General features: G+C 32.4%; 2 protein-coding genes across 6 annotated transcripts in view; both read right to left on the reverse strand.

Annotated features, from left to right (window-relative positions):
- Positions 1–1282, reverse strand: part of LOC106067714 (influenza virus NS1A-binding protein homolog A-like) — a 125897-nt gene extending 124615 nt beyond the window's left edge. Inside the window, exon 1 of one of the 2 annotated variants that reach the window (XM_056041937.1) lies at positions 1136–1282. The gene's annotated coding sequence lies outside the window, so the exon portion shown is untranslated. The remainder of the gene's footprint in view (positions 1–1135) is intronic. The other variant, XM_056041940.1, reaches the window with a different exon arrangement.
- A 1390-nt stretch (positions 1283–2672) lies between these two features.
- On the reverse strand, positions 2673–15923 carry LOC106060496 (putative protein-lysine deacylase ABHD14B). 4 transcript variants are annotated; one of them, XM_013218400.2, is made up of 6 exons: positions 15875–15923; positions 9911–10116; positions 9544–9676; positions 8704–8869; positions 7409–7638; positions 2673–6594 (listed from the first exon to the last, which is right to left on the reverse strand). In XM_013218400.2, the coding sequence occupies exons 2-6, from the start codon at positions 10000–10002 to the stop codon at positions 6412–6414; spliced, it is 804 nt and encodes a 267-aa protein (XP_013073854.1). In that variant the 5' UTR covers positions 10003–10116; positions 15875–15923; the 3' UTR covers positions 2673–6411. The 4 variants fall into 4 exon arrangements, with proteins under 4 accessions (XP_013073854.1, XP_013073852.1, XP_055897096.1 ...); XM_013218398.2 differs by having other exon boundaries at positions 15820–15923; XM_056041121.1 differs by lacking the exons at positions 9911–10116; positions 15875–15923 and adding an exon at positions 15820–15874.
- Positions 15924–17492: the final 1569 nt, after the last annotated feature.

Raw genomic sequence — 17492 nt, forward strand, 5'->3', positions numbered from 1 at the left:
CAAGTAATAAATCAAACCACAAAAGATACTTGCTCAGGTTGTGGCAAAAAAAGGTGGAAATATTTAGATCCTGTGTGAAATATGTGATCGGTGGCTTCATCTGGAATGCACTCACATGCCAAAAAATTTGACAAGTGAAGAACTTGAAGATTTTTCTTTTGTGTGTCAATTATGTTGACCAGATCAATGATCTTGACATTGGGCCTAAGGTTTCCATGCCTTTATGTAAATATGCAAATTTTAGTTGTATAAAATGAGTTAACATCTCTGCTGTATGTCTGTATTAGTGTGTGTAGTATGTGTATAAAAATTTATATATGTAAATATCTAAATGTAAATATGTTTAAAACAAACATTTCCTTTGCAGCTAAATAAATACTGAAAGGCTAAATATGTATATAAATATGTAGACGTTTTTTGTAAAATTGTAAAGTTCAATTGTAAATATTGGCTGTATATTTGTATATATAAATGTAAATATGTTTTTAAAAAAACATTGTGTTGTTATTGTTTTATTTCTTTGAAATCAAATTAATAAAAATACCAAAATATTTAAAACAGAATCTTATTATTAAACATCTCCTGCATCAACCAAAAAAAAAAAAAGAGAAAAAAAAAAGAACATGTATTTTTATAAGGGGGAGGGGGCATTGATATCACCTAAAATACTACAAGTCTAGGCACTCTAGGCCTAGGCAACCATATTTATACTCCAGACTAAATAAAAAGAAAGAATAGATGCTGGAGTAAATGTTAAAAATGACTTTAGATAGGAATCTTAAAATTAATTTTAAAAACATTTTAATTAACGTGTTTACAAATTCTTCTCAGTGTATACATTTGTTGCACCTCGGGAAAAAGGGTTTTCAAATGTTGGCGACCCTACATTTAGTTTAGGCCTACATGAATTTCAATATGAAAAATGCAATGCATAGACTTGCAACAGACTTATTAATATAGATTAAAAGTTGAAGATTTTGTGGGTACTTTCTTTTTTTTTCATTACTGAACTATAAATAAAAAAACAAAAGATCGCGCCAAAGTGTTTACAAACGCATAAATACTCTAAATTTGACTAAAACTGAAACTAAAAGTAAAAGCAAAGAGACTAAAGAATTAAAAGATCTAGATCTACCTTAAGAACGTTGCAATAGCCCTGCATCTTTGTATTTTCTTGAGATGTTGGTAATGTTAAATCTGGAAAGCCATTACACTAAATGATAAATCTAAATATGAAATGTCAATATTTTAGATCTACTCAACTGTAGTCTAGATAATTAAGCAATGTAAATAGCCATAATAAAGGGAACACTATCCATGCAAACTTTACACTATTTCCGCCTCAGAATAATTCCCTCCCCTTTTATTTAAAAAAAATAATTTGGGTCGTATCAACACTAGTTAGATTCTAGGTCTACTAGACTAGATATATATAGATCAATTATATTCTATATCTCATAAACAAATAGATCTAGATTGAGACTTAATTTTTTAGGTTTTCCCAGTTAAATTAATGTTTACTGGTGTATCCATTAGATTTTGGACTTCAGTTTGTTGTGTAATTATTTGTATGCCACGTAACATCATACGAGTGTATGGGTGATAATTGGGTCTTAATATTGTCCATTAAACAATGTGACATTATCTATTAATTAAGTATGTCACACGCCAAAACGTCCTGCTTCGTTGGTCGCTTATCATTGTTCAATGTAAGTTGTTGGTCATGATTCACGGTCGTTAATAATTGTTAGAAGTGGCCATGCATTGTTTTAAATATTCAGCATTGGATTATTATTGCTATGCTTATATCGTAAGGGATTATTGATCACCTGTATATTTACTGTGTAGTATTTCAACTCGTTTAGTTATCTTTGTGATTTATATTTTGAATTACTTGTTTTATGGAACTGAATTTAAAGGCATTAAACTTAACAAATTAAATTCTGTGCTGCTTCAGTGTATCCTAGCAGTGATTTGTTATAGATTTAAAGGCATCTCCGAATTGACATATGTCAAATGATTGTGGAGACAATACAAAGCTCTCTCTCCTAGACGGCGTGACATATACTTTCAGAAATATTCAATTTCCTTCCCTTAATACATGTCTAAGATTAAATATTGCAGTTCTCTTTATTGAGACTGAATAAAAAATTGTATAATTTGTATTCAATATTTTATGTACTTTAAAGCTTTAAATCTTTCACCATCATATCCTATTTGTTTTTAGAAGACTTTACAAATATGATTAGGAAGATGATTGATATGGCTTTCATCTCAACATTTTCATCATAATTTTAGAATGCTCAATACACTCTTCATTTTTTATTCATACATATTCGTATTCTTTCTGTGAGAGCTTTCACTGCTTTGTCTTTAGACATTCGATACAAAAATACTGACTCAGTGAAATCCTGCATGCAGTTATTCTTTAAAAATCATAAGTTTTAAGTTCACAGAAGCTAAACATTTTTTTCCTGCTTTTCTACTATCATATTAGTTTGAGAATAGGCCAAGTCAATTCTTGTGTTCTTCCGGGCTTGATAAAACTTACAAGTGAGTTTTGTATAGAACAAACAAACATTGCTGCAGGTAGATTGAGATGAATAACAAATTATATGCATTATATTTAAATTCAATCAGTAAACATGTACAACAAAATTAAAAATCTAAAATACTTTCAAAACTTTATTTAAAAAAAACAAATGAAATGAAAGCATTGAAAGTAAGAAAAAATTAGCATAATTAATTAAAGTGAATTAAATGCGCACATTTTGTCCCAACATGAGAAACTTTAAGCTACCTCAAAATGTCATGATCATTAAAGCCAATGAAATAATAGGGTATAAATATGAAGTATTTAAACAATGATGACATGGATTCATCTTACAGTGGAGAAAAATGCTAACTACAATGTGTAATGTACTGTAAGACAGTAGCCAAAGTTTACACAAAAGACACAAATTTTTTCCTTGGTAAAGACAAGTAAATTTTTATGCTGAATTGAAAATAAAATGATTGAAAGGACTGGATACTCATAAATAAACCATTTACAAGAACTATTGCAAGTGGTGAAAAGGATTGTTCAATAGCATTGAAAGAAAAATCAATCATATACCTGCCATAATAATCTGAATGCAACTAGTTAAATCATGAATCAGTGACAGGATGAATTTGAACAAATGATTTTGACCAAAAATCAATTTCTATTACTTATAAAATACACTAAACATAATACTATACATGTCAGTCATCAATAAATGGATTGGTGAAAGGATGAATCTTTCTTTTATAAGATCTCTAAAATTAAATGTTTTTAAATGTCTTCTCTTAACTATTTAGACCATATAAACAAGTCTATTCACTAGTGAAACATTGACATGTTTTTGAGTAAGATTTGCTTAAGTGATTATACTGGTTTTACATTTTGGATAAGAAGTCAATGTGACAATAAGAGTTTGCCTTCAAAATGAGAGTCTTTAGTTAAATCTTTGTGCGGTTGGGATTTTTATTCTGGATGTGAATAAAGTCAATCCTGTGCTGACATCTTCTGAGTAGAAGTAAAGTGTGGTGGATCATTAGGATGATTGCTTCATACTCATGTTAATAATTGGCATCAGATCAATCTACCTGTTATAGAACAAACTATATCAGCTGTAGAAATATATTTCATTATTTTAGTAGGTATGTAATACCCAAATTAAGATCAAGAAAATTTGACAATAACAGTGTAAAAGGAGATAGGTCACATAGAAGCAGACATCATTCAGTGGTAAAGTGAAATAGTATAAAGTAAAAAAATTTAGTGAGAAAGTAACAAAAATGAGACTTTAAAAAGAGTGCTCATGTTAGTATTTTTCTGGAAAAATAAAAATTGATCGTCCAGACCAGCATTCCAAATATGGTGTGTGGCAATTTTCAGTTTACATTCAAACCATCTGACTGCTCATTTCAATAAAAGTCATACCATGTGACACACACACACAGACACACTAAAAACACAAGACTGCTTAGACTGTAAAAATGTGTGAAAAAAAACAAACTATCATGATTGGTGACAAGAGAAATCCACAGCAGTATTAATATGTACAAATATCACATTGTCAGGTAACAAGAGAGTAACATGACTGGGAACAAGGACAATGACTGCAAAGAAGTCATCTAAAAGTATACCATAACAAACAAGAGAAACAAGCAAACATGAAAAAATCCTTTAAAAAAAAAAAGCTTATCTAAAGGAGAACTCCACACTTACTATATCTCCTCAATATGTAGAAGTTATTTCCTTAATTAATTTGATATCAAACAAAATAGTTAATACCAATAATTAATTAATAGTTAGATATTTTTTTTTATTAATTCATGTTTTGTTAGGTACAATAAATAATTGTTTACAGTTTCAACTTGATCCAAGAAGGGATGTGGGAGAAATGACATTTACAATTATCTATTATCTAAGAGGACCAAACCCTACATATTTAGTCATATATGTGAATACTAAAGGATTAATTTCCTTTGTTGGTATCAAACAAAATAATTAATTACCAATAATTAATTGACTGACTAACTTTTTTTTATTGATTCATGTCTTGTCTATGCTAATGAATAATTGTGCAGTTTCAACTTATTCCGAAAATGGATGTGGCAGAAAAAATATGTAAAAGCTTTTGACCAGACAGACAGACAGAGTGGGTGGATACAAGCTTTGTAAAAAGTGGACAACCAAGGTGCAGGAAAAAAATGTCTAAACTTGTATTTAGCAAATCTTTCAAGGTATTTTATTTAAAAAGTGTCAACGAAAAGAAATCCAATCATTTTGTGATTTGGTGATCTTTTAACTACATAATAAATTTCATCCTTTAGTGAAACAAAAAAATCATCTCTATCTATCAGCCTTACATATCTTTTTTTTTTATTAAAACCTATCCTATTTATAACTAACAAATGATGAATACTGTAGGGAAAGCATGCTTTCAGGAGAAGATAAAAGAATAACACAGTATAATGGAGAAGAAAACATCCAGGCCGGTTGTCACTGATGCATTTGTTCATGCTATGGACACAATTTTAGTGTTATAGTTAAAATACAAAATCTTGCTTTTGGTAAAACAGATTGAAACAGTTATTATTGTAAACAAAATAATACACTCTGTTCATTTCATTCACTTTTTTTTCCAACAATGTCCTATTATCAATCCAATTAACTAACATGAATAAAGAAATACAAAATGAAACTCAATGTTATCCCATCATTTAGTAGTAAATAAGACGCTCAACAACAAAATACCACAATGTAAAGAGTAAATCTTTTGCTACATGTTAAAGCACAATATAATGTAAGCTTATAAACCACGATCCTTAAGATCCCCTGGCCAGACTAGATCACAAAATGAAAAACTGTGGCACAGAACTAAGCAGCAGCCTATTGAAGAAGATCCTTCAGAGATGCTGGCATCGGAAAAGCCACAGCCTTCACAAAACTTTCCCAGGAACCCCCAAAGAAAGAAGAAGATAAGATGGCCTAGAAAAACATAGCACTGAGATTTGGAAGCAGATGGGAAGACAGTTGTAATGACTTGCCCAGAACCGAGATGCCTAGTTGAAGCTTGTTGATAACCTATGCAGGCAGGATGATTACAATGCATTGATTTTGTCTGGCCTGATAAATAATGAGGAAAAAAAGTAACACAGCAAATGGTTACAAACCCTGTATTTATAACCCAATATTACAGATACATGTATCAGTAGATTTAATCACTAGAAAAATAATTTCTATATGAGAAAACAAATAAATGGCAAGAACAATAACTGATTTTACTATTAAATAAATTCCATTATACAATAATGCCCTCAAACAAGATATAAATCATCTTAATAATCATAGCAAAACAAATTCACTCTAAAACTAGATTTTTCATTGTTCCTTTTTGTTTGCTTAGAAATGTTAAGGTATATAATATTCATAGTTATGATATTTTTTTATTTCTGTAAGTATTAATTGATGTTAACAATTAAGATAAACAAATGAATTTGACTTTTACAAAAATTAAATTATGGCAGAAACAGTGAAAAAACTAAATTATGTAGTATGACATAGTCTATGTTACACTGTTTTACTCAAGATTCTGAAGAGTTTCATGTCGCACTTGCATACATCAGTATACCTTAAAAGTGGATCACCTGTAGCTCTCCTGTCTTCTATTATCAGTTCTGAGTAAATAATATTGTTTACAAAAAGTCAAGATGTTCAACACACAACTCACCACAAAATAGAAATTTGTCTAATCATATTTGTTCAATACATTTGTATATCAGTTTTAAAACACCATCTAACATTAGGGCAAAATATCATACATTTGGAACAGCACATTGTGCATCAAACATCAAGTGATAAAACAAACTTTGCTCTGCCAGTTAAGAAGATACTTCTAATAAAAAGTTGTACAATATTTTATGAAATTCCTCTGGCTTATTCAAGTAGCAGGCATGTCCAGCGTCTTTGATTTCAGCTGTTGTATGCTTGGGAAGTTTCTCCAGATTTGGTAGGAATGTTGAAATTGCTTTATCATTGCTGCCATAAACAATTAAAGTTGGAATCTAAAAAGTGGGGGAAAAAAAAAGAGTTGAAAATTCTGCTTGAATTAGAAAAAGCTGGCATTGAAAAAAAAAAAGTAAACCTGCAGACTTGAAGCTCATGAAAAGTCATCAAAGAAAATGGAAATGAGAATAAGTAAGCATCAATGTCATGGAGATGCAAGATGTTGCTCTCCTAATGATTAAATATGCAGTGGAAAACTATGCTTATATTTTTCAAAAAATAAATAAATATGCATCACTTAACCTAGATTACATTAATTTCAGTTTTACTTTAAGATTATTATAACTGATAAAAATTAAACTTATTTAAACTATTAGACTAGTAAGAAACAAACACAAAAGAACTGTATGTGTTAGCTGTGATGAGGGTCAGTGAAATGATGTAAATGCCAGCAAAGCAATAAAATGTTTTTGTAAAATGTTTTACATGTTTCGGATGTTCCTTCAGAATTGAAGATAGTTTACTTCCTAGTCCAAACCTCCCGCAGGACGACGGGGGATGGGAGCGGGCAGGGTTTGAACCCTCAACCGTCGATAAATCCGAACGACAGTCCAGCGCACAAACCGCAGGACCAGGCAGCCATCCAATAGCTTATCAATATATATATATATATATTATATAGAAATAGTAGGTATATATTCTGCTCCAGCAGAACTACAAAAAATGTTATCTGGTGCACCCCTAATATATATTAGATATATATAATTTAGTGAAAATCACTCACAATATTCCAAAAATATTTATACATTGGTATTTTTAATATCAATCTATCAATAATAGAACAAATTTTAAAATATTTTTTTAAAGACAAACCTGGCTAGCTGAATATTTGCTTTCATAGGTTTCTGTCTCAACAGGTGCCACTGCTACAAACCCCTTGACAGTTTCCGAGACCTTGGTTGGCTCATTAAATAAATATGGCAGTGCATACCTTCCACTCATTGAAGGAGCTATGATTACAATGTTTGTCATTTGAAGTTTGCTAATGAAGGCTTCAAGGAATTTGTCAGGTTCTACCTCAACACTGGAGCTTCTGCCTTTCCCTGCACATCATAATAATACACATAGATGATATAAATACTATGGTAATCATCATATATTTAATTTACATATCTTTTCAAAGAGATAGGCTGACTGCACAGGAATTACTACTAATAGTATTTAGCAGCTAAAGGATCAATTGACATCCATAAATGGTTTTAGAGAATTAGTAAATGGTTGTCTGGTCGAGCGGTTTGCACGCCGGACTGTCATTTAGATTTATCGATGGTCCTGGGTTCAAACCCTGCCCGCTCCCATCCCCCATCGTCCTGCGGGAGGTTTGGACTAGGAAGTAAAGTATCTTCAACTATGAAGGAACATCCGAAACATGTAAAACATTTTAAAACATTAAACAAACAATGTATCCAGCTCACCAATTTCTGTGGCCAATAGTTAACCAGGTCAGAAAAATGGCCTACTGCTATGTCCAATATACAGAGTGGACCGAATGTAGGTTTACTGTTACTACCTTTCATGTGGTTGAAATTAATTGCTTAGAGATTTGAATAATGTTGCATTGTTGAAAGAGGATATTTTGAGCATCTGAGAGATTAAATTGTTTATGTTTATGATTAAGAGGTATAACGAATTTCCAGCTGTTCTTGTGTCAATTTTCAAATAAATTAAAAATAGTCTATGTGTTTACCATAAACCTACTTTTGGGCCACCTTGTATTGTACACAAATATTGATTTTTTTAACAATAGTTTATTCTGACCACTTTGTTCAGTAGCAATATATTTTAAAAATAATAATCTAAGTTGCATAAATAGATACAAAGGAAACAGGAAGTTGATTTTTAGAAGCTTGATTAGGTTTTTGTTATAAAAAAATGAACCCTGCTAAAGATACAGAGAATTTGATTTTAAAAGCTGGATTAGGTTAATGTTATCTTACAAAAGAATGATGCACTTCGCTCAAAAAGAAACATTTAACCAGGAGTATTAAATGGATAGTATGAAGTATTTAACAAAGAAAAGTACTAAGCAATAGTTTTCAAAAAAGGACACCTTAAAACACTTTTGTATAAGTCAAAGATTATAAATACATATAAGATAAACTCAGAACCTGGTAGATCTATGGCTATGGCTCTATATCCCCAATTGGCGACATGATCTGTTGTTTTAAGATCTGTCCAGTTCTTGGAGCTGAATGCATTGCCATGGAGGAAGAGAACATCCAGCTTGAACTGATTTGATTTCTTAATGACTTGTTGAACATACACTTTGACAGTCTATGCATAACAAAAAAAAAAGCATATTGAAACTTATTTACAAATTAAATGTATAATTACATTACAAATTATATTTAAATACAAATATATGATAAAACAATCAAAGATATGTTGATTTTTATTCCTTGTACTTTTTCTCTGAATGTAGATCTAGATGTCATGCATGCTCTTTTAAATGCTATGTATTTTTCCATTTGGTAATTAATAGTTTAGTCATTTCTTTTCTTGCTTTAGGAAGATTACTGCAGTATTGTATAAAGAAGCCTGGATACAGCTTTATGAAATTATCGATAGCTTAATAGTTTTAAACTACCCTTTCTTTTATAGTTACATTCTTATGTTAAAGCAAAATAATCAAATCCAAATTGGTTCTTCTTTCATTTAACAGAATATAAACTATAAATATGATTGTCATTCAGAACTTTTATAATAAATATCACGATTATAGCAAAAAAGGTTTATCGTTTTTATTATTATACTATTTTTCATAAATTACTGCCAGAATCTAGACCAATGTTAAATTGCGTTTATGTTTTAAGTCTATATTTTGAAATAAAAGGCTATCAGTAGATTGTACAAAAATATGAAGAGCATCTCAAAATTGTTGCTATTTAGGTTACTTTTACTTCAAATAAAAAACTGATAACCTTTGTTTCCCCACTCTCTGAACTTACTTTATCTCCAACTGTAACTTCCATATTTTCATCAACTTTTGTTTGTAGTTCAGTTTCATCAAGTGACGGCACAGGCTTCAATACTGTCGCTTCTTTTGTTACTTTATCTCCCATTGGTGATGCCAAAAAATTTCTTTCAGATAAAATCAATAAAGAAAATTATTAAATACATTTGTTATTGTAATGTCTATTTGTATCAATTTACTTATCTATTTACAATCTGTAGAAATCAAGGTTAGGAATTTTAATCCTATGTTTGTATGACCATCCTGATGATCTTCCTGGCAATTCAGAGTTCAAACAAGAAAATAAGGAACAAGGAAATAATAATCTTCATTTCTTAAGGAATGCACAAACTAAGTCTCACCTGTAAACCAAAAATAGTACAAGACCTGCAACCAGGAGTCCAAACACAACTGGCTTGTTAACATTAAGCCCTGAGGGTCGAATCCCACCCATTTAATAGATAACTTATCTTTGAACAAATTTGTTCTTACAGATAGCAAATATGTACTTTGGCCTTAGTTTGTTTTCTTGAAAGTCTTGTTGTAACAGAGAACTTTATTCTGCAACCTATCAAAGTCATACAAAAAAAAACAACATATGATCAAACAGATCAATAATTATGATAGAATAGAACTTCTTTAGTAAAAAAAAAATGACACAGTCAAGATGAATGTTTGGGACCCTTTAACTCAAGAAAACATTAGGAAACTGGAAAAATAGAGCTGTGAGATTTATAACAAATGAATATTTACATTTGATTTATTACACAATTAGTAAAATCACTAAATTTAGAAACACTTCAGGACAGAAGACTAAAAAGTAAAATAGCACTAATACAGAAAACAAATTCAAAAACAAAACCTAATAAAATACTCAGAAAGACACAAAGAAAAAGGCATATTTCCTATTCCTTATTCTAGGACAAACTTCTACAAGTGCTTCTTTTCCCTAGTGCTATTAGAGCATGGAACAAATTGCCTGAATTAGCCTAGGAAAACCAGCGACTTGGCAGATTTTAAGTCACTGGTTAACATGCATGAATAGAATTACATATATGGATACTTGTTTGACATAATTATCTTCTCTTTTGACATAACAGCTGTAATTAGAAGATAAGAGGATAATTTCCATGTCAGCATAAATAAAAATAATGCAAATTAAGCATCACTTAAAAGTTTTAAAAATAATACAAGAATATTACAGAAGCATTAAAATTATTTTATAAATAAGCTGAATTAATTGAACAAATGAAAACATACAATATGCAACTGGTTATACCAGTGGCGTAGCTAGCCATGTGCGGGTGGTGCGGGCCGCATGGGGCATCAAGTGATGAGGGGCATCAAACTGAGCAAAAATTTTGCAGAAAAAACTGCACACATTGTACATACATAAACAAACATTAACTACTGTATTTGATTTTTTAAAAATTATTTATTTTACCACTCTATTAATATTATGGGCGCTGCTCAAGATTGGTGCTTATAGTACTAGCTTAGATGAAGAAATTGTCTTCTCTGGTTAAAATGGTTTACGGCAGTTTTCTTCTTCTTCTTCATTCTCATTGTTATGTTGGAGCGTTCAGATGACTAGACCAATATATGAGATGAACTGTGCAGTGGTTTCCAAATCAGGGAGCTCTCCATATAGTTTTCTTTCTAGTGGGGTGTTTTGGGACCAATGTCTTATACAGGCCTCTTGGTAAAGAGAGCAGTTTTGGAGGACGTGGTCGGCATTCTCTGGTGATACTCCACATGGGCAGATTTCACTGGTTCCAATTTTGAGCTTCCGGTACATGTGATGTCGCATTCTGTTGTGTCCGGTCCTGAGTTGAAAGATAAGACGTTGATCTTGTCTGGATAGCTTATAGTATCTTTCTTGTGATTTGGATGAGAGCTCGTCCATTTCTCATTTATTTTATTTACAATTAATTTCTTCAATTCTTCTGGATAGAGTGCAGAGTTTATTATGAGTTAGTTCTACCACTCTTGGCGAGTGTGTCAGCCTTCTCATTTCCCTCTATTTGTATATGAGCTGGTATCCATTGAATAACATTTTTTTTTGCTGTTATTGTTGAGCTTTGTAAGTGCTGTTCTGAGGTTTTTAATATAAGAGGAATCCAAGTTTTGCAAGATTTGGAGGGTTGTTTTCGCATCGGTTAGAAAGACAATCTGACTGTGTGGGGAACTTGGATGATTTGCTAGCATGGTAGCAGCTAGTGCTAGTGCTTCCCTTTCTGCTCTGTAGCTGTCAGAGAACTCTCCAGTTGCAATGGATTTTTCTAGTTTTCCTCCATCTGGCCATTCAATGAGTATTCCAGCTCCTCCATTTGTGGTGGCTTTATGGGATGAGCCATCCGTGTAAACTCTGATCCACTGACTGCTAGGATAATTGGTTTGTAGAAAACAGTTCACTATTTCCTTGAGCTCTGTTGGTCTGTAGTCAGATTTTCTTTTTATGTTTTCAATATGGTGCCTTATAGTAGGAAAAGGGCTTTCGTCCCAGGGTGGAGATTCATTATAGTTTATCGAGGATTCCAGAGTTATTTTTTCAAGTTGATGTTTCTTTTTTAGGTTTAGAGATTCCTGTATGAAATTGGTCCTTTTGAGACGGTTTTTTGTGCAAGTTTTGTGGATTTTAGTTCTGAGTGGGTGCCTCTCCAAGGTTTCCAATTTAGTGAATTGGGAAAGGATTTTATTTCTCTTCTTTCATCCTGAGAGATCAGGGCAGCGGTTTCCTCCATAGCTCTTAAGGGTGTTGTTTTGATTGCTCCTGTCAGTTTATTGAAGTGGTATATAGGTCTGTGAGCTTTGAGAATAGATGCCAGTTGGCTTTTTTGTAGTTCCATCAGGGGATGGTGGCGTTTTCTGATATTTTGAAGGAGGTATCGATACTGATCAATATGGGTCTGTGGTCACTGGTGGCTAGCTGGTCTGCAACTTCTCTAGTGCACTTTTTGGATATGCTGTCAGTTGCAAAGGCTAGATCTGGAGTGGTTGATGTTAGCCAGGCTCTTGAGAAAAAGGTTGGCTTATCCTCAGGTTTATTAAGCAAGATAAGTCTGTTCTCTGCTTGCCATTCTTCAATTTCTTCTCCCCTGGCATTTAGGTCTGGGTATCCCCAGCTCTGAGAGTGACTATTCATATTTCCTAAGATTAGACATTCTTCTTAGTCAGGTATTTGTATGTGGTTAATCTCTATTTCCTTGTCTGGTGGGAAGTAGAAGTTAAATAGATTAATATTTCCATCTGGGAGAATTAGCTTAGTTCCCATTATTTCTGATTCTGAGGAGTTGGGCAGAGTTATGTCTGTAGTAGGGATGTCATTTTTAATGAGGGTGAGGATTCCTCCTTTGGGTCTGATTTCTCTATCTTGTCTGATACAGGTGTAGCCACTAATGGAGAAACATAGATTACTGTTCAAATGAGTTTCTTGGATGCAAGCTACATCAATTTCTTTCTCATGCAGAAATATTTTTAGAGCTTCTTTTTTCTTTTGGATGCCCTCTGCGTTCCATTGTAAGATTTTTAGACTTTTGGTCTTGGAGTGTTGGCCAGTAGTATACATTTTTTTTTTTTACTTTGTTGTCCCTGCTCCTAGCTCCACAGGCAGAGATAGAAGAACCACCAGCTCGCTTGTGTGGGCTCCTTCGAGGAGGAGAGCCCAGCACCCAACCTGAACGGCGGGATTCCACAGGCAGGACGCCACATCTATTAGAATCGTTACTGAACTCCAACATAGATGAGGTTGCGTGTCAATGTGTTATGCACCAGGAGGCCCATTGACTCCGACTTCAGCCTGCTTTTCTTTCTGGGTGTGCTCCTATAGCCTTTGATAATCCAAGATCATCTGCAAGGCAGCAGGTGTTTATTTTCAGAGTTTTCTCTCCTAGATGAACTGCTATCCCTAGCTTACGAGTTTCATCTACCTGAGTTTAGAGTTAGAGCGCCCTATACTCACTTTTTGCAATCATTTCCATGGATTTCTGAGATTTTTTTAGTAAATATTCTAACCACTGGAATACTTCACCTCATCCTCCATGACTGCAAACTAGTTGGCTGTTTATTTTCTATTCACAGCTAACCCTTATATCTAAGGGTCTTTCCCCTATCCGCCACCTGTGGACGCGTTAGGTAGAAGGTGGTAGCTGCCCCAAAGTTTACGGCAGTGATCAAAGGGTCCTCAAGGTAAAAATCTGATAATGAAAAGAATCTTGGTTATCATTCCTTTCTCTCAAAGCAGAATCTGGCCCTCAATGGGCATCATGAATGAGTTGAAGAAGAATTGTAAAGACAAAATCTCTTAAGTAGGCGGATTGTTAGTTGCCATGCAGTCTTAGTTTTTTTCCCTATTTTGGATTCTTGGCTCCTGTATTTACTGAAATAAACGACGGGTAAGTCTAACTTCAAAAACAATGATCGTCAATTCGAGACTGCACACGTTAATAGAAAACATTAAAAACATTGATAACTACTAGTTGTAAGGGCAACGCTGAAGCCATTATTACCTTCAGCAAAAGTATCTGAGGATTAGTGCAAAATATCAAAGACCTATTAGCCACAATAAAAAGAAGCCAAGCGAAAAAGGTGAAGATTCTGTATAAACACACAAGAAAGAGCTACGGATTGAGATTTATTCTTCCTTGGACATGATAGTTCAAGAAATAATCACCCAATATGATCATGATGTGGTAGATGAATATAAATTTTGTCACTATCCCAACTATTGAATCCTCAGATTGAAATCAATCTCGATGGCGCTCATAGCAACATTGACAAAAATAACAAATTTCGTCTGGAGTGAAAGAGGCGTCAACTGTTTGTCCCAATTTCTTCAGAAGCCTTTGAACTTTTCAAACAAGGACCTGTTTGAAATCTTGAATTCTAAAAAAAAATAAATAAAAAGATATCAGCTAGAATGCCACTAGATGATTCAGTTCACTTTGGAAAAATGTTAGGTATGTGTGAAAACTATTTGTTGAACTTTGGCTTTGTTAAAAAAACAGAAGAACAATATCACTTCTGAGTAGTCAATCTAGTCTAGATTATATCTGCTGGTTACTTTGGTCTGGTGAAAAATAAAGTGAAAGTGTCCAGACATTGACTCAACCCAATGAGTCTTGACCTTTCGTTCACTGCAACTGATTTTAATGTGGTTAGATCTAGCTAGGCTTATCATCTCAGCTAGATCTATGAATAGATTTTCTAGAAATATAAAAATAAAAGTAGATTAGTAGATCTAGATTGTATCTTATCTTAAATATTATACAGACGTTACTTCAAAAAAGATGATTATGTCCTACATGTCATGCATGTTAACCAATGACTTAAATTCTGCCAAGTCACTGGTTTTCCTGGCTGGCTCAGGCAACCAGTTTCATACTCTTATAGCACTAGGGAAGAAGGAGCATTTGTACAAATTTGTCTTAGCATATGGAACAAGGAATGTGCCTTTATCTTTGTGTCTTTCTGAGTATTTTAATAGATTTTGTTTTTGTATTTGAAGATTATGGTTCAGTGTTTTATGTATAATTGCTACTTTACTTTTGAGTCTTGTATCCTGAAGGCTTTCTAAATTTAGTGATTTTACTAAAGGTGTTACTCTAGTCAAATGTGAATATTCATTTGTTAAGAATCTCACTGCTCTATTTTGTGTCTGTTCCAGTTTCTTTGTTTTCTTGAGTTGAGGGGTCCCAAACAGAGGATGCAAATTCTTTATTGGCCTAACCAAGGTTAACCAACATTTTAGTTTTATTTCTTATTTGATTTATAAAAATTTCTTTTCATAAACCCTAACGCTTTGTTTGATTTTTTTTATAGTTTCATCAAAGACAGTTTTTTTTATGTATTATCATATGCCTGACTCTTTATCAGTTTATGTTGAGTCTGTTCTATTTATGTGTATGCATCTCAAGTATCTGTTGTGTTGTCTTTTTTACTTCATATGTCATATGAGAAATGAGTCCTTGTGACTTGTGTTAACTAATAAGTCTAATACGCAAATTTCCATAAACCAGGATCAAACAATAATAAACTAAAGCACTTAGACTAGTAAGTTAGAGTTAGAGTCTTAGAATAGATCTATTCTTAGTTCTAGTTTACTTAAGTTTAGTAGTTAGAATAGAATCTTGAATCTACTAGAGTAGACTAGTAACTAAGTAAGTAAGTAAGATATGTACTAATGTAGAATAGATCTTGAACTACATTATTCTAGATCTAGATAATGTCTAAAGAGTAAAGACTAAAAAGTTAGATTGCTACTGTCTATTACATCTACTAATCATCTAGATCGACAAGGCCACGTCTAAACGTTTTGTAAACATTACTCAAAAAATACATTCCAGAGTTTACTCCCCTTTTGTTTACAAAAAAAAAAATGGCGGAAGTGATGTTGTTCATATTTGTAAATAGATATCTCTTACAGTTAATTCCCTTGTGCCATTGATCTTTTTAGGGCCTGACGGCGTGTTATTAGCGGCCCCCGAAAGGGGAAAAGACACTTAGGTTTTGAGTGGTCTGTCTGTCCGTCCCATTTAGATCTCGCAAAAAAGAAAAGATAGTGAAAATCCGACATCATAATATTTTAGACCATTCAAAGTTCTGATGCAACGCTCCTTTTTCTTTTCTAAACGCGAAAAATCTCATTTTTTAAATCACTGATGCAAGCAGTTTTTTCATAAAAATACAACTTTTATAACTATTCACTATTAATAGTAACAAACACGGGAGGTTATTTAGTAGGGGAAATTACTATTTACCATATTTTTAACACATTTGTGCAAATAGTTTTAGATTTTTGTCATTTTTTTTTTTTTTTTTTACAATTGTATTGGTAATTTAAATAAGTTCTGTCATACCATAGACTATATATAGTCTATGGTCATACTTACTACTACCTTTACATATAAAAAAAAAATGCTTACTTTTTTTTTTAAGAGAAAAAAAATCTATTTAGTAGGTATATAAGTTGGACATAATATGCGGTGCGAAATCGAAAGTAGTTTTCATATCATCTGCAGCTCTGTACAATGATTTAAGGATTTTATATATATTTTTTGTTACGGAAATTTTTTAACTTGAGGATTTGAATAAAAGATTGACCCTTTACAAAACAATTAGATCAATTAGATATTCATTTTAAGACATCAGTTAGGCCAAGCTCACATCTAACTTCACATTCACCTATCCTTTGGTCTGCTGGACCACCACACAAGATCTGTCAACCTTCTTTCTCCAGTCTTCTCTGTCAATTGTCTGTGATAGAATTTCATTTTGAAAATATTGAAACCTGCCTTTTTACCTGCCTGGGTGGACCACTTCGGGGGCCGATTTTGAGTTTGTGTTTCCACACAAACTGTTTTTGTAACCTTGCTTTTTAATAATTTTTTTTAAGACTTAAAAAAAAAATTAAAAATCTAGATGTATTTAGATCTAGATCTCATAGTTTCAGAAATGAAAAAAAAAAAAATTAAAAAATTCGTGGTCATCCTAGAAATGGAAAAAAAAGCTATAAAGAAAATAGGTCTAGTACAGGGGTGGGCAAATTACGACCCACCAAAGTGTTTTATGCTGCCAGCGAACACCTACAGATATCAGGTGTGCCCACAAATTATTCATATAAAATGCAAATATATTAAAATAAATAATTGTAAATATTTATATAAATTATTGATACTTCTGATTCTTATCACTTATGATAAAGAGGTTAAAGAAACAAAAAAAAAATTATCCTTAATTGACAATATTTTGAAACATTCAGTCAAGCCAGTATTTATTGAATGCTAGGTATTTGCCACAGGAAATTCAGAGAAGTACTTGATGATTTGGAAACAAAACATTTTGAAATTCAGTACCACAGTAATATCCGCTGGCCTAGCATGGGCAAGGTATTGAGAAGAATATGGAATCTCAATGAAGAAATTGTTAAGTTCCTTGAAGGACTGT

This window comes from Biomphalaria glabrata, chromosome 9 (genome assembly GCF_947242115.1).
Source record: "Biomphalaria glabrata chromosome 9, xgBioGlab47.1, whole genome shotgun sequence".
In the NCBI taxonomy this organism is placed as follows: Eukaryota; Metazoa; Mollusca; class Gastropoda; family Planorbidae; genus Biomphalaria; species Biomphalaria glabrata.